Source organism: Varroa jacobsoni, unplaced genomic scaffold (genome assembly GCF_002532875.2).
Source record: "Varroa jacobsoni isolate VJ856 unplaced genomic scaffold, vjacob_1.0 scaffold_1457, whole genome shotgun sequence".
In the NCBI taxonomy this organism is placed as follows: Eukaryota; Metazoa; Arthropoda; class Arachnida; order Mesostigmata; family Varroidae; genus Varroa; species Varroa jacobsoni.
Window position 1 is genome coordinate 434,431 of NW_019214359.1, and position 21,922 is coordinate 456,352.

Genomic DNA, 21,922 nt, shown 5'->3' on the forward strand with positions numbered 1-21,922 from the left:
TTATCCTCCTTCGGTATAGGACACGTCTATATCCTTTTTGGCAAAGATTCGAATATTCCTCAGGTGCGCACAGTGACCCTTATTCGGCCTATTCGCTAAACAGTTTCCGATAATCGCCACCCTTTACAGGTAACAGATTGCAATAGACGTTAGCGTTTATCACTAGGCATCGCTCCTAGTTTAACTACGAAAATGTAGTCATATTGGGGGTATCAGGTGTTTGTCTGAGTTCGCTATTGGAAGACAATCAACTATGCACTTGAACTAACGTTGTTTTCAACAGATAAAAAAATTGATTGGTAAGTTTTGCACATTTCCATCGAATTAGGTAACTTGTAATTTCTGCAAAGGACGGTACGGACAATGACACTGACCTATCGCTTGACCCCAGTGCAATATGAACCTTACGTAAGAAACCTAAGACAAAACGACCTTTGCGTTGAAAGCTCATTTTTGTAGTCAGATATTTTACATAGATCAGAAAAACAGAACGTGATCAGGCTTCTTTCATTATATAATTGAACGGTCCGTACGGTAGCTCTGTTTCACACAACTGGCTTGGAACTCTAAGTATATTTCTCGTCACCATATCCGATTTTGGGGTGTCAAATCTGATTTTGAATACTTTGCGGGTGTCAAGCAAGAATATCATGACTGCTCTTCTATAAAACGAAATTTAATAACAAAGGAAGCCACATTTTCTGTTTTGGTATAAAATAACTCATTTATCGACACTACTGCAACAACGATGTGCAGTGGTCGTACACACGCTTAACGTTTTCAATTTTTTTCTGAAAACTAATAATCATAACTTAGCTATTTATACTAATTACATAGTACACTGTGGTGACTTCAGGTTTTTTTGCAGCTTGGGCCATCAAAACATAATAGATATACGACCGAACAAAAAGGATCTTTATTCAACTGACGTGTACATTTCACGAACTTTTTTTTACACCTCTGTCAGAAATACACCAATTTTTTGGCTCCTGTCTGCGAATCTGAAGGTTTTTGGCCCAAAACCAACGGTAGAACATGTGCCCTCATCGTCCTTGAAGCTTATGGGTTTGATGAATGCGCAAAGCAAGTTTGCTGACTCAAAGGCCAATCTGCTCAGCCCTTTAGCGGTGAGCAATATAACGCAGTACTTTCAAGTTAAGCTCGACCTTTGCTCAGATTCTAATTGTATATTAAATTAAAACTTATATTCTGGTCGATTGAAATTAGGAAACGCGTGACAAACATATGCTTCGAGCTTGATAGATGCTCCGTAGCGATCTGTCAGTAGCAGCAAGCACGTTTTGATGCTCTGCAGGACAGGTGCCATGGTTTTGAAGATGCGACACCTAACCTACCTCATCGTTCTTCAGTCGCAACTTCTAATTGGTCAGGAACGATTTTTATACGAGTGGCCACGAAATATGCATTTAGTGCAATCTGAAACAGCACAAAACAGAAGCTAAACTTGTACTAATTAGATCATAAATTACAAAATTATTATTACGAAATAATAAAGCACTAAGGAATTACATAGAGTTCCGCTGTGACCATGTCGAACAATTCAATTGTAGTCCGTTTCTATAGGGCTAAGAGCCACTTCGTCGAGCGTAATAATGTACAGATTCGATAAAATTGGAAGCAAAGATAGATCACGAATCATAAACTTTACGGCCTTCTAAAAGTTAACAAAATGCAAATCTTAAAGTATAGCTCAGTATAATGCCATACTGGCCTTTGGTTGTCGGCGAGGTTATAATTGGCTTTATGAAATATCGTATTCATCAGTAAAAACGAGATTTTATCTGCAGTAATGGAAATATTTGCCCTCTACAAAGACTACTGTTTTTTTTTCTCATTTGCTACAAGCTAAAATAAAAATAAGAAAATATTTCAATAGACATAGCTGTCTTTTAAAAGAGTACGAACTTCGAACGAAACGAAACGAAACTCGAAGAAATATCGCACTTGCTCCGATCGATGTTGAATACCGTTTCCTTATAGACCCTGCTTGGGGAAAAAGAAAATTGTATGTTATTTTTGTACTGAAGTTCTAAGATGAAGTCTAAATAATGTACTACTTTACTAGTAAAATTTAAGTGACAACAAAATAATAACGATACAGAGTAACCGAGCTGACGAAACAAGATATTAGTAGACACAAATCAATCGAACTTAACCCCGACGGTATATAACCCACTGTGGTTTTCATATAACAAATCACCAACCTCATTTAGCGTAGCTGTAGTTTCGGGATCGTTCTCATATGCTACGTGCTGAAATATTGAGTAGGTGGATTAGTGCACGGAAGACAAAAAAGCATTTGTGAACGTCTATGGACATTTCTGTCGTTCTGATACATTGAAGCGAACATTATAATTTTAATTATTTTGCATTTACCTTAACTTTACCATCTATAGTTTTACTTCTTGTTGACCCTCAGTCTACACACCGCTCAAGTGTTTCTATATTTTCCCTGATACCAGCTTAGCGGTGTAACCATTGAATAGGGTCGTGTTACCATTAGGCTGGCTGACTCTCATGCGACTTTCTTCGTCAAGATCGACCGTAGTTGTACGGGACACGTACCGCCTACCTGGTACCTGCAGCATACATAAACTGAGAGCTCTCTCTCATAATTACTAGATCCAAATTGATTAATATAGTCATCAGCAGTTTGATCTGTAGTAGAAATTATAGTACGTACATGCTTAGATATTATAAGATCCAGTAAAGAATTTTAGAGTAGCTTAGTTAGTCAACTGGCCTCACCGTAATGTCGCTGGTATCTTTTGGACGGTGTATCCTTAAAAAAGGCGGCAGCCGACCCAAAGCAACACATCAGGCCTTATGATCTGCTAAAGTTCTACCTCAATAGTTTCAATCAATTGGAGCTAATGTTAAAAGAGATAAGTGACCAAGTTTACTTGCCCGTTCAGGTAAGCTAAGCGGGTTGAGGCCATTCACGTCCATAGTCGTCTTTATATAGTCTGGCCTACATTTAGAAAATCAATCAACATATCCTGGCGGTGTTTACTTGTACAAGCATCACCTTTCCTCGCTTTTAAAAAAAGGCCTCACGATCTGACGCAGTTTTACAATGCGCTACTTCTACTATTTTTATTTCTATGTACCGATACGGTAGTTTCACCTATATACCCGTACCTATCGATATAATGAGTTTACATAGTATATTTTCTACATAAAAATCGCTGTACGATAGTAATAGTCACTGATGTGATATTTGAGTATGTGTTCAAAATCGGAATTTTATAAGCCCGCTTCAATCACGCCTTAGTATATAGCAGCAGTGACGAGAGAACGCCTTAGAGGAAGCACAATAAATGCCCCTTTAAAACAAGCTGAGGTAGTTGTACATGATATAGTATTCCAAAGAAGCAGTAATATAGGAATTATTTCACAAATCCATGAACGGCTACATCTTCAGGATTGTCGTCAAAATTATGTATGCCAGTCTGCCGAAGATGGCCATTTCAATGAAACAGCGCAGCGTATGTGGATAACGAATCCTCACCCCAAACTAGGTACTGTAATTAATATATGTATATATATATATGTATAGTCATTAGAGAAAATGGGTCTTTTCGATCTTTGCTTGTCTGGAAAAATAGCTACATTCTGCAAACATCAATATTATCGCTTCGTTGATTGACGACCTTTTCTAATCTACTTAAAATAGTAATCAATATCAATAAACCGGTAATAAAACACATCAATTAGTGGACTTCTAGATAATATCGCTATGTCGAACTGTGAGATGGATAGACTGCGGCCTTTTGGCATGTAACACGACCTAACAAACCGCTTTTGCAGACTGATCAAAATCTCAATTGTAATCCTGTTTCTGTAACCTTAACGTCTCAAATTGATTTTGCTTAGCACGGTTATACCAAATACTCGTCTTGTCTAGTATCAGCTGATATGGCCTCTGTTTTTGTCATAAAAAAATATCGGTATTTACCTAGAAGTAGCTTCACAATCGGACTTTTTAAACGATTATCAAAAGCAATTTTTGAAACGAGGCATTTTTAGCGGGCCTTGTTTAGGTAAAGAAGCCAAAGTAACGAACGTCCTATTTTTCGATGAAATCGCCATGACATAGCTTCAATTCACCTCTCGTGAATCGTCTTTATCTCGGCGGTTTAGTTTAACGCTGACGCTGGAGATAGGACACTGACATTTATTGAAAGTTAAAATGAAATGGATTTTCGTTCACGAAAGAGGGTGTTTGCCAGCAAATAAATTGGATCATCCTAACTTCTATTGTTCGTAATTTAGCAGAATTTGCATTTTTTATTAAAAATTTAGAAATCTAATAACAGGTGCAACTTACGCGACAGCTTCACATTTTCGCTTACGTAGAAGTTCCTTCCATTGTTAAGTAGCCGACTGTTATGTTAAAATTAATGATTTTGACGTTGTTTGTAAGCTCTCAACGCAGCTTTTGAAGGTATCTTCTAGATGCTACATAAATATAAGAGCTTGCTTCATTTCTCTGCAGTGTTTCAGTGCATATAACCATTTTTAATGAGTAGGCCTCAACGTAAACTCTTGGCGTTCTGAACTGAAAGCTTGGCGTTCCAATGCGTTCAACTTACCATTGTGCTAGATGCATTAGTACCGTACGCCGGAGACTGGGTCCTAACATTTGACCAAGGTATAGGAACTACTGATGATATAAAATGTCGAAATGTAAAATAAATGTCTCTATTTATCGAGCTAAATGAAGCATTTGTCTAGCAGGAAACTTCTGATGAGTTAACCGGGAAAGTCTGTAACGCTTTGCCGGTTGCATTGCTCTGGTAAGATAGAATTTGTCAACTCCCCGTGGTATTCTAAAATTTGGAACTAGTTCGGTCTAGCCAAGCCAGTTATGGCTTAGACAAATTATGTCCTTAAAAGTACGTAAACGTACAGTTTATCAGTATTCGTCAATTCTAAACGTAGGACGGCTTTTTTTTTATTAGGCGAATTATTGAGCCAAAAAAAATTTATTGTAGAATTGTAGAATTTTCGAAATAATCTAACTCTAGAATGATGATGATGATGACAATGATACGGAACTTTGAATGAACGTATTACCAATGCATTACCTCACGTGCTATCCCATGTATCGACAGGTATCTATAAAATGACACATTTTTATCATTATTACTGAAGGCGACAGGTATTTTTAAAACACACTTACCTTTGATGGTTATGGCTCCTTGGCTGCGTCGAAATTAGGTAATAGGTGCGAAGCGCTCTATTAGAAAAGGAAAAATCCTCCAGATTTGTTTATGACGTTATCAATCTCTTGAATTATAGATACCACCTATAAAACTTGTCCCGAAGGATACATATCTGACAAGACACACAAACTTAAGCCATCATGGTTTAGCTTGCTTAGATTACACTTGATCAATAATCTTGCGATATAAAACTGCCTCGGTTTTTCCTGAAATTGAAGCTGCACGCATTACGTTTCAGACGTCTTCAATGTTGTCCCCTTTGCGTCAGAAAGCAAGCCGACTCGCTCGACTACTAAAGCTACTAGATACCCGTTGAACGCGCAAACACCACCAACCACGAGCCAAAATATCAGTACTCGTCATATAATAGTTTACCTTCTTCGTGCACGAAACGAATCACTCGGTAGACTCCCTACAAAATACAGGGATTGTAGACACGAACCTTCAAGCTATAGAGCGGTGCTATGCATGTAAACGTTACTATGGATCCTTTATCTTCATGAAGATAGGTAGTGCAACGTTACCGCGTTTTCCGAGGCACGTGTTAACGCGGTAGCGTAAGAACGCGGAACCTGTACTTGCCAAGCATATGGGCAATTCTGAATTGAATCGTGGTAATAAACAGAAGATGTAGACCATACACATGGAATTTCAGCACTTTGCTTCCGATTATCCGAGCGATTGCATATAATTTTAATTTATTCATCGCTGAATAACCTTTTTTGGGCAATGTAGTTTGGGACATTGTTCAAGTTCTCCTTGTTGAATAAGGTTGAACCGGCTGCCTTTAAGCCACTGTGTTCTATCCTAAGCGACCCTATGGAAGGACTTATCTACTAACTAGTACTACGAAACTTCAGTGGCAACGGAGGTATGGATCAATCTGGAGTACAATCGCTTCTTGGCGTGAAATCATAAGGTCGAGTTTTGCCGTCGTGCGTTCATAGTAGTATGAACCTTGTTCTTCTATTTACAGTTCTGGAAAAATGCTACGGCGTAGAAATGTTCGACCGCGAAAGAGCTCTTGAACAATGTAGCAAAGTATTGATAGCGCATCTTCAGTTGCTGAGATGAAACCGGAGGCTGTCTCCAACGACGAGCAGATATCAGGCGTCTTTTCGAGATTGGCAGCCTCGATTACCTCCATTATGGTCATCAACGGAATGTTTGAACCGGGCCGAGACAGGGGCCTCACAAATGATTAAGATTTGGAAGTTGGAAGTGCTCCGCGATGAATATCCCTCTACGGCAACAGTGTTGCCGTGTGACGCTGTCAATAAATCTGTACGATCACGCAAATTCAATCGATGTGCTTTAGTGTTTGATTCGGTGCCAATGCAGCACCTTCCTACAGGCCATTCCTTCTCTGCGGAAGTGCAAAGACGGACAAAAATATCTGCAACCCAGCTAATTTGCAAAGATGAACGCATTTCGTACAAATCTCATGCAGAAAAAGGCGACTATCTGTTATTAGCACAGTACAGGCAGTATGGAGATCCCGACGCCTGGTCGTACGACGCACCCCCCCCCCTCCCCCCGCAGACAATAAACAGATACATCTGTGCTACGTTTATCGTTTCGGCTGATCGTCACAGGCGCTTAAACAAAACCTTCAATGAAAAATACTACGGTTAGACTTCAAAGAATGAGATAAAAAGGCTACGCATTGGCATTCGCTTGAGTCGCTGTGTGCTCTAGGTCGAGTCTTATAATGGCGCGCATTGAATTCGATTAAGGCGCCAGGCTACGATGCCGCGAATTTTTGAACGGATAACAATTATGTCGTACGACTCTTGCTTAACTAGTTTCAACCTGATATGTATAGGCTGTATAAAATTCCTTATAAATAGTTGTACTTTTAAGTTTATAACCAGAGTCATATATTGTACTTTCGTGAATCAGCCTAATATTACTGAATGTTTTCTCGCCACAAACAATGCTAGATCCAATTTGTAAACTCTTGTGTGTTACCGTTATGTTATTTGACCATTCCGAGTTTGCTCAGCTGGCTGGTAGACGGCTTCGGTATACTAGCTATCATAATTAGGCCCCTATTTTGATCAGCGGAATATTTAATAGTGATCTTCAGTTCGATAATTCTTCTCTAGTCAGTAAACATCCGAACGTTTTGCTATCCATGTGGAATTTACTCAGCTTTAGAAGCAGCTAGCTTTGTTTAATAGCAGTGCTTTGCGCTATATCTAGCTATGCTGTGACTGTATAAATATACATATATTTTTCCTTGCATGTCTAATAAACATCTCTTCGACCGTTTGCTAAGCAGTATTATTTACACTTTATTTTTTAAGGGTCTCGGGCTTTTCTTGCTTCTCCCTCTAAGAGCCTTTGACTGTTGTCGGTGTGTGTGCGTGTGGCGAGGTCTGAAACGCTATTTTGATAGATAACTATACCCTAAACCGGCATAGAAACTGTGGCCGTTTCTTTAATGGCTTCCCATTATCAATGGCTCCTTCGAAAAACTTACCTGTATATACGGCTAGAAAGCTCTTTCTTTGCTTTACAAAACGCTACCTTAGCTTCGTACTTGACCAAAAAGACGCAATGTTTTCCATACTTGTTATTGTCGAGCTCAAAAAGCTGCTTGCCTTACGAGCTATACGAGACAGACTGCTTAATTTCTCTCGCTCTCTTTCTCTCTGTTTCGCTTAAAAAACGCTCTTCGCTGGACTCTTTCGAATGTGTCGTATATCGTTTCAAACCACTTGTCAAGTAGAGTAATCTTTGGAAAAGCATACGTCCTTTAGGAGAATCCTCAGCAGACACGGAACAGATGTCCTGAGGCATTTCCGTAACTTTTTTTGACATTGACTAAAGTTGTGAGGTGGAACAAGTATAGAAAACGTATTTTCTACCACCTAGTATATCCATATCACGCAACTCTATATGAGTTCGTTAGGAAACTATCCGTAGAGTTTTTCATCAGTTATGGTTATCAGTAGAAAGTGGAACAGAAAAATGATGAAGAGATACAAACTTTTTTTGTATACCAGCCTATCTTGCGCAATCCGAAATCTATTAATTTTGATCAAATTGCCAATTGAGTTAACAGACTATTAGTTATTTGTTCCATATAATATACTTATATGCCTTGGTTAGTGATGAAATCCTTGTCAAATAAATATACACGTATATATAGGAAAGAGTACGGCTAAATGGCAAAAAATCATCCGAGCGATTGGAACAGCTAGAAATCATTCTTATAACTTCTATTGAACATTTTTTTTAAGAGGAAGATAGATATTGATATGTTGAATGCAGCTGATTCTGTCAGACAGCTGCACAAAACAAATCCATATTTACGGAGCTCCTCGTGTTGTTTTGGAATGATTGGTGGGTTTTGCCATTTTGTCCTTGCGGCGAAACTGTTTACAACAAAGCGTCCATTTGCAAAGATAAACCACTGTCCCGCTGAAATTACGACTCGACGAAGCCGGCTGATCATCAAACTGTGCAACTGAAAAAAGAAACTCATCTCCTGTGAGCATATTTTCGCGGCGGAATACCTGACTTATAAATCTAACGATATTTTCCATCGTAAATAATTCGTAATACGCTTTCTTTGCCGGCTATGTCCTAGATTGTAATCCTTTTACCGTAAATAGGAATAAAGTTTGAACCGTACAAGACTGAGCGCTAAATGGCGCAAAGATTGTCGCTTTTAAGGGCTGTAGCTTAGTATTCAGACAGTATCAAGGAAGTCCAACGATGAAGAAGCCATTTTCTAAGACCGACTTGATCGGCCTGTTTGAATCTCGTGATTAGCCACGATTGGCAGGCATTGCATCTCTTTTTTTCTGTTGTTTTAGACATTGCGACCTAATGTCTAAAAAAAATCTTCAGACGTTTCGTTTGTGAACCACGTGAATTCCGACGGATACAGCCATTATCACGTGCGTCATGAGCTGCACCCTAGAAAACGCAGAGCCTGTGTTTCCGACTGCGCCATGATGATGCATTAAAAAATGTGCTGAATTTAGGAATTAGATGTATTTTTCAGCAACATTCTACAATTGAAACGTTGTGCTTTGCACCTGTTTCCATGTTGTTAAATAAATTTGTCGAACGAACCCAAGGCTGTAAGTACTCCAGTTGGAACCTAACAAGCATCGGTGATGTCTGACAATTTTAAATAATCGTCCTATGTTTACAGTTCAGCAGTCAACAAGATGTTTAAGCCATATAAACGTGAATATTTCTTTTCGACTATGAAAGTACCAACTTGACGGTTTTTTTGAAAGACCACTCTACAAGCGTGGTTTGTAATACTATATGTTAGTTTAATATGACATATATATATATATATATATATATATATACTGCGAAAGTTTAGCGGAAGTCCAATGGAGAACAAAGAATACTTAGCTATTTTATATAAGATCACATATATATATACATATTAGTCAGCGTTTGTGCCTTAGCATACATATGCATTGTTGATGGCCGTATTAAGAGCAAAATAGTTACTGCAGCAAACGAAGAAACAGTTACCAATTGTGTAATTTCAACGATGACCTCAGACAAATACGCTTAGCATAAGCGTTCATCCTAATTTAGTATAACCCGACAGACTCATCACAAAAGGCAGATAAATTTTTTAGCTATTACTACTTACACTGCATAATAGCACAAGTTGAATTCTGTAGTAGAAACCTATCTTGTAAAATACGTAATCAATCCCTACGCTGCAGCAAGAAGGGTGTGCCTGCAACACCCAAAAGAGAGATTTGAGTATAGGCTGTGCAAAGAAGCAGGCTAGCCTAAAAAGCCTAAACTTAACGCACCTTTGTATTTTTTTCGATCAACACTCAAATGTATTATTGAATTTTATCCTTTTATTCGTTTTATGTATGTTGTATCGAGTGGCTTTTTGTGTCGTTTGTGGGACTTGGAGCAGGAGCTTCTGGCTGCCCTTTGTATATGTATCAAATGAAAAATGAATTTTCTAATATTACACCTCGTTTGTATATTCAGTCACAATGGTATTTGTCAATAGTGTTTGTCAATCACCCTTTTAGGGTGGAGGTTTTTACTCATAGTATCAAAATAGCCGCAAATAACAATAGGACAAGGAGGGTAATGGAGAGCGTCACTAGCATTTGGTGCTTCTATACACCTGTCGCAATATTCCATTACATAAAAACGTCTGCTTACGATATCCAGAGCGCCGCAACATAAATAACGTTAATGTTCTTCAGGGCAATCGTCCTGGACGATAATTTGCCAGTCCCGATTTATTTCGTTCTTCTTGAGAATCTCCTCTATCGGGACTTTGACTTCTTCGGGCACTGTCTTGGTTCGGAGGGCTACGAAATACGATTCTATGATACAAAATAAAAACGAGCCGGTAAAATGGCGAAAACGCGCCTTACTTTTAACATTTGGTCAAACGAAATACTCATTCCGCTCGTCAATATCACTAGCTGTCACCACACGCTGGAATTGGACGACTCATGGTACGTCGCCCAACATCACTATCGTTATATATGGATCCTTCAAGCACAAATGCGGACATGCTTTCTGTATTCGGCTGCTCTATATATATGTACACATGTATATTTGATGTTTAGTTTTATTTTTTGAGTACATAAGAGGTACGTTATTTGTGAATTGACCGTCCTAAATATTACCTTTCCCCAGGTTATTTCCATATCCCACGATCCATTTACTGTAATCAGTGCCCATGATGCTCAGAGCCACCTTATCAGCTGAAGTAAGCAAAAAAAAAACAGGTACAATTCGCCGTAATTTCTAACTTTACAATCTCGTCTGTACGTGTACGAAATGCGTAGCTGTTATAACTCAGCTTATGGAACGTGTAAAAAACACAAGAATATATGTCATAGCGAATAAACGAGGTTGTTTTCTGGTCATACGTCAGTTTGACGTCTAGGTGGCCCAGCAAAGGACTACAATGCAAATTCAAGTCTTGAATTTTTTGATGTTATGTTGTTCTGGCAAGGTCACTAATCGTCCAAACGGCGCTGTTAGATATCATCTATGCTATACGCTTGGCCCCTGTCGTAACGATTTTGCTTATTTAATTTAGGATCACGTGGTGGTCTTGTTTCAAATGCGGACGTCAACGCACTTCCTTTCGGGCTAGAAGGAGCCAGCCGTCTGGTGATTGCCTGACGGCTTAAATATCAGAAGTAGAATTGGTGGAAAGTTGTTTTGAGCTCCAAAGTGACGATGGGAAAACCCAATCTGCTTACTATATCCTAATTTGCCCTTTACTTTTAAGCCTTTCCATCGTTACATCCACTGTGTTAGTACTCTAAAGAACTATATCATCGCCCATATTGTAGTTGTGAGTTTCAATAACGCTGCTACTGTGCCTATCGCTAAACAATTTCTGCAAACCACTCACCTGTAGATTCAAATAAATACTGTGCTTTATGGTACTTATCGTCGAGAACGTTGAATTCAGTGTGTTTATATTGTCCTCTGTAACAAAACAGACATTTCATAACGCAATACTTCCTTGTCAAATTTTTCTTTGAGACTGTGATTAAACGAACCTAAGGCATTATAAAGGATACAACTGAACCTTTTTACCAGCAGCTTCTAAATGCGTTGCCGCCAACAACAACGAATAAATGTAGATACGATATGGAAATAAAGTATCCCAATATTTCAAAAAAAACAAGCCTTCTATAGCAGTATTCTTCTATACCCGACAGTAAGTAAAAGCTGCAGTAGTTTAACTGATAACTACATTAGATTAAGGGAGATGGTAGTAAAGGACGCCTGCAAAAAGCCGTAGCACTCAGTGTAGCGCTTACGATCCTCAGGTCTATGAACGAGCCGATTGTCGATAGAATACCGGCAGGCGCTTAGTCCTAAACAACGAAACTTCATACGATCATGGCGCAATTAGTCGTCGAGAAGCATGATCTAGCTTATTTTATTGAAGTTATCCAAACTATCTCGACCTGTTCTACTTGTGAAGCCTAACCCATGCAATTTCACGCATTGCTTAGTTACTCAACTCACTCAGTATTGATCCATTTTGAATTTATCCGGTAGAGATCTTCAGTTCCAATGTCGTGCAACATATCAAATTTAATGCACTTCACTTCGTCAAAGATCATCGCATTGATTCGCCAGACGTACCATGTGCCTTGTACCTAAAAATGTCGATTATTTTTTAGAAAGATCGATTATTGTCAACACTTTAATCACGTAAATACCTCTAAAAAATACTAAATTTAATATAAGAAAAAAATACTAATTTAATGAACAGCTGTAACAAGAAGGTAGGATTTGTGCAAAAATTGTTGTTAGATGTTCTGCCATTTGACAGCATCTAGCGTCTAGCTCGGAGCCGTTTCCACCTAACCCTGTCGAGGAGAAGCATACTTGAAAAAAGCAACCGTCGAGTTTAACCGTTCACCAGATCCTGCTCAGACCTTTTCAGGATCGTAATCCTCCATTAAGATGACTTTCTCTGCGAACGAGACTCCACTAAGAATAGCCACAGCAGTAAAGCAAAGTACGTTAAACCGACACATCGTTGCGCAACTGGAAGGTCTGGAAAACATGCAACAGATGAGATTTTCTGCACGTTATATATCTGATTCATCCGCTGCCTAGTCAAACAACGATTAGCTGATATTGCCATTAAAGTGCCGTTTGGATAATTTATGCTTGTAACGGTAAAGATTTAATCGCACTACCCTGACAGGCGGCCATTAGATTCTGAATATTTTCCATAAACCGACAGCGATTACTTACGCTTGGATAACGGAAAACGTAAAAGATTTTAACAATGACGGATCTAATCTAAACTATGCTTAAGCTTGGCCATAACCATAGCCTTGACGTGGGCTCGTACCCAGACCACACAGGTTGACAGGTAAGCCCATCCCCTTGGGTAGCTTACGTAACGACATAATTTACTATATGAGCTATTTCAACGATGAACAGATGGTATTATCTCGAATACCCTTACTAATGATAATATCTGATGATAAAACTACGATTCTAAACTTTCGCTTTACGTTTCAATCGATTTAAAAGTCGGCCAGAGGCTGAACTTGGCCAAAATAATAATAGCGGCTCTTTTGTCTGTGTACGACTTGAATATATATACTATGAAACTATATACTAACAAAGTGTTAAATAAATAAGGCGACAAAACGAAGTTTTAAATAATGTCGCATATCAGTATTATAGTTCCTTAGTCCTAGTAATTCTGAATCAAATCGAGAAAATTGGCGATCGCTTTGATGTAAGCTGTGCTACTCAGGCAAGAGGACGTCTGTTAGGGTCAAAGGTAGTACTAATAGATATTTAGTCATATGATGTTTGAATTACTTAGCCTCGAAAGTTACTTTCACCAATGCTACGCTTACTTTTCTGCTAAAAGCTCTGCGGGGCATCGAAAGCCCCAAGTAAATCTGTTTCACTCAAAAATAGTTCCCTAAACTAATCTATTTTATTTATCTATCTATCTATCTACTTTCGCCAATAGTTGCGTAAATCATTTCCTAGACAAGTGGGCATGTCTTTTCAAAATGATCGTCTCGTGCATGCGATGTCCTGGAATTTTACCATGCAAACAAATCACATCAGTTAATGTTCCCTTGTTTATTGTAAATACTGCTTAAATTGTTGATAATGGGTAGAGTTCTTAATATTGTTCTACCGTACAGCTGAGCGTGACTAATGTAAATATCATTTATGAGCCATTTACGGCGATAGAACGTTTCATTTAACAGGTGACCGAATTGCGATTTTATTACACTGAATCCAAGCTCTATTTGGTTCACGTTGCTTCTCCTGCTCAGCGCTTGATCTGGATGAGGTTGTCAGTCCCGTGATTTCCTTCTGCACCCACATAAAAATAGACGGTCGTTATCCTTGAATGAATGAATCGGTTTTTCTGCGCCCAAAATCGGCCGAAGACTCGTTTTTCGTCGTTGCTCTGCTATTTTATCGGCTGTCTCATGCGTAACATCCTTTTCACCGAGTGCAATAATGTTTCATGAAGACGGACAAGCTCCTCAGTAACAAAAGCGACATCCACAATATACGTATAGCGTTAGGCGAATGAATCCGCGAATTTTACATTACCGGTACGGTCCGTCCACTGTAGAGTGAACCAGCTGTGAATCCGTCTCGTTTATTAGGCTGCGGATTAGGCTATACAGGCTGTCTACACGGACGGCCCACAGGATAAACGCATTCTGAGTTGAGCGTAGCTTCCAAGTTTTCGTCAAAAGAATATAGAAATCTAATTGGGTGTGTCAATGGTGGCTTATAGTCAATGGCTTTGCTATTTCTTCGAAGGTCTTTTCCTTCCTCTCGCTCTACTATTCACTAATGTATGAAAAAGGTGTAGCCCGTCAAAAGCGTATCTATGTGTCGGCGTATTTCCATATGAACCTGCGTGTCAAACTTACGCCATCAGCGAAGTCAACACACTTTCTCGACGGGCCCTTTTTACAGATCTCCTCCCTTCTCGTTCGCAAGACGTAAAACGTCGTTCAATATTAACCGCTTCTAGTGTTGATATTTATGACAGCCATTGCTCTCTAAAGGTTTTCATCACACTGGCTAACGGCCTACTTGAGGCCGTTTCGTTCGATCTATTGGCATCTAGTCGCTGTTCTCTACATCGGCAGTCGTACCAGAGTGTTGCATCTACTCGAATCGGTAACCATAGTCACATCGGGTTGCGGAATGATCTTTTCACGCACGGCACCAATCGATATTATAGGGAGTGTACAGAATAGAACGGACAAAAGCGGAGTTGTGAAACAACCCGTACCAATGAAGCTATTTGTGGTGCTTCTATTGTTTGCGGCATTATTGGCATCTGTCCGTGGGTACAATTATAATACGACATGGTTCGAAACAAAGGTACGTAATTGATTTACGTCTCTCTTATTTTGCTTGTTAAAATCGTACTCGTAGATTTGTGTTGCTGTATCATGCTGCACAGTGCTAAGTATGTATTCGATGAGGGAAAATTCCAACGGTGACGCGATGGGTTCAACAGTGACTCTAATTTTAAAAAAAAAAGCAAAATGATGAAAAACGTGAAACCTCTCAACTGAGCTAACGGCGAATTGCAACAGCATAATTAAGATCCCGTTTGTTCGGACTGACATAATCTTACGTCTGTCTCATTTTAAGTTCGACGCTCATCCAAGGAAGCCCACCATTCCATTTGCAGTCTGTTCGTCGACCATAAGCGGACGGCTAATTGTAAAAATAAGCTAAAAAATACATAGAGACCCGTTTGGATGACAGTTGGATGCTAGGTTATTATATTAAGTAAATGCTTCGCGTTCGGTATTACTGTTCAGCATTACGTCAAGCGGCTGAATCAAGCTCTCCGTCAAACTTATACCGTATCACCACGTGCCTTTAGTTCTAATGAATATTTAAAACCTCGCCATGAAATACAATGACTATGAAAATAGCTCTATGCGCATGAGCTTTCCTTCTTAATTTAAATAGCTAGTGCGAACGTTTTGATTGCCACCGGCCACGACGCAAGCACCTATAGTTGAAACTAGCGCTATCTTGACTTTCGTAGCTACGACCCTCAAGTCTAGTTCAATACAAGAACTATTATGGTGTCATTAGGTCTGAGTGAGCTAATTTCTTTTTTCGAAAACTAACTTCAGGTAGACCACTTTGGTTATGCCAACAACGACACTTTCAAAATGAGGGTTCTGTATAATGAAGAACATTTCAACATCAGTGAACCTGGTCCAATATTCTTCTATACTGGAAATGAAGGAGATATTGAGGTGTTCGCCAATAACACAGGTACGATCTACTTGCCAACCACCTCTTATTCGCGAATAATTATCGTAGCAATATATGATCACAGCGTTTTCGTGTAAAGGCGCATGAAAAAGGAACGCTTTCTAAATAACATATCAGTAGCTTTATTAATATATTTAGGGTGTTCAATTTTTCAGGCCTCATGTGGGATTGGGCAGCTGAATTTAAGGCTCTTTTGATCTTTGCCGAGCACCGCTTCTATGGGAAAACAATGCCATATGGAAGCAAGTCTTTTTCCTCAGTCAAGTATTACGGTTACCTGACGGTCGAACAGGCCCTTGCAGACTTCGCTGATTTTTTGCAAAACGTCAAAAGGACCTGGCCAGGAACAGCTCAGAGCAAGGTTGTCGCGTTTGGTGGTTCGTACGGTGGGATGCTAGCCTCCTGGATGCGAATCAAGTATCCGTGGATCATTGACGCGTAAGTTGTAACTGCGACGAATCAAACGGGATTTCAGAACAGAAGATGGAGGACAGTTTCTTGTAGTTAAATTGCATCTGACAAACATTAAACAAGCTACAAATAAGTAGACAACGAGCCCGACGAAGATGATCAAGTGGTAATTAAATAATCTCTCTTTTTTTAGTGCACTAGCCGCTTCTGCTCCCATTCTCCAATTCCAAGGTATTACTCCATGTGGGGTGTACAACGACATAGTGACGAAGGCCTTTGAGCAGCAAGGAGAGAAATGTGTTGACAATATTCGTAAATCTTGGATAGCCCTGGATAATAAGGCCAAGTCCGGTAGTAAGTATAGTTTGTGCTATCTATTTGATATTATTGATTTAATGAGAAAATTTTTTCATCCAGGACAACTCCTAAGTCCTTTTAAGGGTAGCCAACTATCAATAGTTGTTATATACGACATTACAGTCTTGCTCATTCATTGTCTATTTACACTGAAAATACGGATGAAGTGTTTTTATTATGACGCTATAACGGGATTTTTGAAACTGTACGAAGTATGAAGCATAATTTCTTATATACCATTCTACATTCATTCAAAAGGCCGAATATATATATATATATATATATATATAAGTTTTTTATAAAGTCTTTATAATCCCCATATTGCGCCGCGCACATTCGAACATCGACCTGCCTACATAGCCATGCTTTCAGCTCAGACACAAGTAAGACATATTTGTCTTACTTGTGTCTTGTCAATCAAATTACCACAGAAATAAGACAAACACAACAATTTAAGCCACCGTTTCATACTATTAAATGCTTTTCGGTAGAGAACGGAGCCAGCTTTATCCGCGACAATTTTCGAATCTGCCAAGCTGTCTTCCCGTCGAACTACACCATAGTGCGGGATTGGCTTTATGATACATACGGCAATTTAGCAATGATGAACTACCCGTATGCAACAAATTTCCTCAAGAAAGTACCCGGCAACCCTGTCAAGATATCATGCAGCTACCTAAAAAAGAATTTCACCAATGATAACGACCTGCTTTTCGGTATCTACGAAGCCGTAAACGTATTCCACAACTTCTCCGGGGACGTGGCATGCAACGACGTCGAAAATGGCGGTTAGAAACATTGACACATTACGATGAAGTATACGCTACATAGTGCCCTATACAGTATTCGGAACTTCTACTTAGCCACTGCGATACAGTCATAGTACCCTCATAGAAACGAAACTTCACTTGAAACCCTTAGTTGTTTGGCGAGGAAATCTATTCCTAGTTTAACACAACAACAACTCCGCTTCTACTGTTGCAGCCGGCGATAATCTGGGCGACGCTGGCTGGAATATACAAATGTGCAACGAAATGGTTACTTCTTTTTGTGGAAATGGGAAAACCGACATGTTCTACAACTATACGTGGGAGTTCACCCAATTTCGCGCCAATTGCGAGGAGACGTATTCGATGACACCAGATCTTTACAAAGCTCGGATGATATTCGGCGGTGTAGACATCTCCTCAGCCAGCAACATTATTTTCAGTAACGGTGACATTGACCCCTGGTCAGCAGGTGAGTTCGTCGTAATTTCTTATTGTCGATAGTGTGATACAGTAATAGGAAGTTAGGAAGCATGGGTATCTTTTGCAGGCTAAGCAACTTCGATCAATACCCCCCTGCCCGTTCAAATTAAATGTTTCCACTGTATATTTATTGGGGTTTACATCCAAGATCGCTGTTGTTTCTTAAGAAATAAACACCGTACTCATAACCAGCGAGAACAGCGGTTTTGCACGGACTAGTACAGTTACTGATAGGCTGATGTTATACTGGCGACAAATACGAATGATATGGCTCGCACAAATGCCCGTAACAAAAAACACACGTGTTGCAATGATTCGACCCCCTGTTACTGTTTGGCCTTCCTTTACACAGGTGGTGTTTTGAAACAGTTAAACCCGACCCTACCGACAATTATCATCAAGGGAGGCGCTCACCACTATGACTTGAGAGCGGCCAACCCTGAAGATACGTCCTACGTGATCACGGCACGAAATGTTGAGAAGGAATACATTAAACAGTGGATCAAGGTCAACTAATGATATGTCCTGATCATTTCCTGCTGTGTAAACTCTGATCGCTACTAATTTTAAATCTAGAAAGGGTGTTTTGTTAAATATATCGTTCTCCGCTGTCCTAAGCACCGGAACTATTTTAAATATCGTTCGTTCGTATGCGGATAATACGTATGGAAATGTATTTTTATTACATTTGCAAATTTGACCTTCAAAATATGCTCTATCTATATAAATTTAGGACGCTTTATTAGTCCTTTAATAATTGAAGATAATAGTAGTTGACGGAAAAACCTATGCAGTCTGTCTAAAATATTGATAGCAATAGGAGTATCTATTATTCAAAACTATCTAAGCATTTTGTGGTGCATCAGGTCAAAGAGACAAACCAATGCGAAGAGAATGTACGTTACCATCAAAGCTGGATCTTACGCCTGGACAGTTCTCATACGCTAGCGAAAATGTTGCATGCTAAAACAAGCAAAGAATCTTATTGAAAAGTGAGCGTCAAGACCTTTTGATTAAATTCAAGTGAGTTTAGGTTAAGTATTATGGAAATACCTTGCCAACTGTTAAGCGACAACCCTTGATACAGTTATGGTTAGTTTGCTCACTAGGCCCCCTTTGTATGTCGTCGATGAAGGCTCACAAGGACTGCTGGACCAAATAGTTTGCGTTCGATTAAAGAACGAAAAGCCATGCATGAAATCATATGCTTGCCCTTAGAAGCCAAGCACTCCACGTCACTTTAATGTCACTAAGTTTAAAAAACTTACTGACACACATGCGCGCTATTTATTACGAGCCAAGCTCGCTGAATTCGATCATGCAGACACTGAGATAGGTAGAACAGTTTATGTACCAGTAACAACAACCGTATGACTAACTTTCACCGGAAAATAACCTAGGACGAAAGGGCAGCGGAGAGCGAGCTGAACACGCGCTTTGAATGGACAGCTGCCCTAGAAGGAAGAGTTTGAACGTAACCGTAATGAAGGACCTGTGGATGATATAACAAATGATATAAAATAAAAAAAAAAATACCACACGACAGGTGCAGTTCAGCAAAGAGACCTAAATCAGCATTGAAACTTCCTGGTACGCATACATGAACGAGGTGTCGTGCTATTTAGTCATGGCTAACTACCCATAGCACGACAGTCGTCTCGTGAAGAATGGTTGCAAGAACAAGAGAAAACGAAAAAGCTTGTACAGGTTTTTTCGTTTCCAACAATAAGCTTTTTCCTTCAGTGTTCACAAACCCATTAACCTCTTCCAAAAAGTTTCTTGGCTAAGCACCCGCTGCGTCAATTTCGAAAAATGACCCAAGATCAGCGCGTCGTTGATAGATATAGTGTTGCACTCAGTCCTTTATAGATTATTTTCCATATTCGTTTTCAGATCCTGGGTTTTCGAAAAAATACTGACGTTCTTTCTGGCTAGATGGTTTTAGAATTGCACAGCTTAAGTAGCTTGCGTCAGGTTGTCAGAGTTACAAAAACTGTGTTGGATCAGTGATGGCGCTCATGCTTGGCAAGTAGGTAAATCAAGGGTATGGCGAACAGTTGTATAATGTGCGTCATCATGCGTAGTATCATTAACACTTCCTACCAGCGGATGATCGACCGCTTCATTTCGCCAATTGTTGTTAGAAAAAGATTCCGACCGTCACCCCTATGGTTCAACTGCTTTGAAACTGCGTATCTCAGGCAATGTGGGCTGCGAGTCGGCGTTGGTGTCATCCGAGAGCTGAGAGCTGACAGTTGTAGATGTATGAGAATTGTTGAAATGCTGTTATTATGGAAGGAGGATAAAATGCTTTGAATACGAGTAGATTTTTTGCAAAAGCTAGCTATACTTTAGATTACTCACGCCATGAATATTTAGTGCTCTTTATGGTCAAGATGAGTTATCGGGACAACGTAGAAATTTCGACGTGCAATATGCTCTTTGTAGCCACCGACCGAGATGATTGCAAAGATCGGCGAAGATGGATGCGTAAAAAACCAAAACACTGTCAAGGAACAAGTGTCCACTAAACAAACAGCTTTAAACCATTCAAACAAAGCCAGGTACAAACAGAAACTAGATGTTAGTCTACCAAACGAACTGACGCAAACGAATCTACTCGATCATCTTTCCGTTAAGTTAATCCTTGCGATTTATACTATTTCGAGTTAGGAAAAGTGGATCACATACGAAAAAAAAATGCGCGGAACAAAGTCTGGACTGACGTCAAAAAGATGCTACTGTGCATTTGCTGAGATCAAAATGGATCTGCGCATGATGAACTGCTGCCACCAAACGGTTTGGATCTCAACTGTCAGCAACGATGGTTTACAAGAAGCCATTAAAGAAGAAAATCGATTGGAATTAGTGAACAGAAAAGGCGCCACAATTCTCTATTATGATGCTAGATCAAATATACGTTAAGCTACCCGGTAAAAATGGGCGAAATTTCAATGCATCCGCTGTGTAACCCAGATCTTGCATCATGAGATCAACACGTGTTGTGGCTTCTGCAGAACACCTTTAATGATTTTAATTTACCTTCAATGGAGAGATGCAGACGTCACTTGTAATAATTTTTCCACCACAAAAAAATAACAGCTGGCTGTCTACTTAACCTAGTGATATCCTTTTATCGAAAAATTGATATTTGCTCCAAGGTTAGGCCTAAGAACCGTGAACAATACTTTTTCGATCATCCAATATGTTTCATTGAACATGACGTAAGGGACAAAAAAACAAGATATTTAATATTCAACTGTGCATTGCAGTTACACACTATGCCCAACATTTATTTTTCTTAATGTGTGCAACAGAAGAATTGAACATAAATATAACAATGCTCGTTATTTATTCGTCATAACTGGGTATCTAGAACAAGTTATTTTAGACCATCCATATTGATCAGACTGAACCAGGGCTAACAGCGGTGCACGATGTTTCAAGCAACGCGATTCCAAGAGATCTCTTTGTAGGTTAGAAAAATTACATAAAGCACGGGAAATCACCTCACTGTCTTTGACGACAAGTGAAGCCCATCAAAAACTGACATCTTTTTTGGTGTTTTAGAAGAGCCATTTGGGAACAGTTAGATCACTTCTCCCCTAAATTATTATTATTATTATGATCAGCCCGTTCTAATCATAGTGTAAACATGATACGAACACGAACGCTCCAAAAGGATTGCGTTAAATAGTTGTTGAAGGTTTAATAGTTTGTCAGTCTAAGAACTAAATACTAGTTTCTGAGTTGTCAATTAAAGTAGTTCATATATGGAGATCGGTCTAACGAAAAATTCTTCGATCGTTTGTGAACGAAAACAACTTCTAACTAAAGCCTCACATTTAAGAT

At 39.3% G+C, this 21,922-nt stretch overlaps 2 protein-coding genes and 1 long non-coding RNA gene across 5 annotated transcripts; 1 reads left to right on the top strand and 2 right to left on the bottom strand.

Annotated features, from left to right (window-relative positions):
• Positions 1 to 592: 592 nt before the first annotated feature.
• LOC111270262 (uncharacterized) lies at positions 593 to 4,824 on the bottom strand. The gene is made up of 3 exons (XR_002686226.2): positions 2,226 to 4,824; positions 1,927 to 2,004; positions 593 to 1,437 (listed from the first exon to the last, which is right to left on the bottom strand). It is a non-coding gene; the product is annotated as an uncharacterized LOC111270262 (long non-coding RNA).
• Positions 4,825 to 7,548: 2,724 nt separating this feature from the next.
• On the bottom strand, positions 7,549 to 13,790 carry LOC111270267 (uncharacterized). Of its 3 annotated transcripts, none has more exons than XM_022850403.2 (6): positions 13,732 to 13,790; positions 12,680 to 12,800; positions 12,264 to 12,397; positions 11,638 to 11,714; positions 10,898 to 10,975; positions 8,183 to 8,724 (listed from the first exon to the last, which is right to left on the bottom strand). In XM_022850403.2, exons 1-6 carry the CDS (start codon positions 13,773 to 13,775, stop codon positions 8,567 to 8,569), a joined length of 612 nt encoding a protein of 203 aa, XP_022706138.1. In that variant the 5' UTR covers positions 13,776 to 13,790; the 3' UTR covers positions 8,183 to 8,566. The 3 variants fall into 3 exon arrangements, with proteins under 3 accessions (XP_022706141.1, XP_022706138.1, XP_022706139.1); XM_022850404.1 differs by lacking the exon at positions 8,183 to 8,724 and adding an exon at positions 10,083 to 10,588; XM_022850406.2 differs by lacking the exon at positions 10,898 to 10,975 and having other exon boundaries at positions 7,549 to 8,724.
• Positions 13,791 to 14,502: 712 nt separating this feature from the next.
• Positions 14,503 to 21,420, top strand: LOC111270264 (lysosomal Pro-X carboxypeptidase). Its single transcript, XM_022850401.2, has 7 exons — positions 14,503 to 15,134; positions 15,908 to 16,052; positions 16,208 to 16,490; positions 16,657 to 16,817; positions 17,312 to 17,608; positions 17,805 to 18,059; positions 18,423 to 21,420. Exons 1-7 carry the CDS (start codon positions 14,955 to 14,957, stop codon positions 18,584 to 18,586), a joined length of 1,485 nt encoding a protein of 494 aa, XP_022706136.1. The 5' UTR covers positions 14,503 to 14,954; the 3' UTR covers positions 18,587 to 21,420.
• Positions 21,421 to 21,922: the final 502 nt, after the last annotated feature.

Excerpts from the sequence above, each read along its gene's own strand:
- LOC111270267 (XM_022850403.2), bottom strand. The coding sequence starts at position 13,775 with ATGCCCACTTGTCTAGGAAATGATTTACGCAACTATTGGCGAAA. Across the intron at positions 12,801-13,731 it reads TTACGCAACTATTGGCGAAA|ACCTTCCAGTTGCGCAACGA; the intron begins GTAGATAGATAG and ends CATGTTTTCCAG. Across the intron at positions 8,725-10,897 it reads TGGAAATAACCTGGGGAAAG|TTGCACAGTTTGATGATCAG; the intron begins GTAATATTTAGG and ends TTCTTTTTTCAG.
- LOC111270264 (XM_022850401.2), top strand. The coding sequence starts at position 14,955 with ATGATCTTTTCACGCACGGCACCAATCGATATTATAGGGAGTGTACAG. Across the intron at positions 16,818-17,311 it reads TAATAAGGCCAAGTCCGGTA|AGAACGGAGCCAGCTTTATC; the intron begins GTAAGTATAGTT and ends GCTTTTCGGTAG. Across the intron at positions 17,609-17,804 it reads CAACGACGTCGAAAATGGCG|CCGGCGATAATCTGGGCGAC; the intron begins GTTAGAAACATT and ends CTACTGTTGCAG.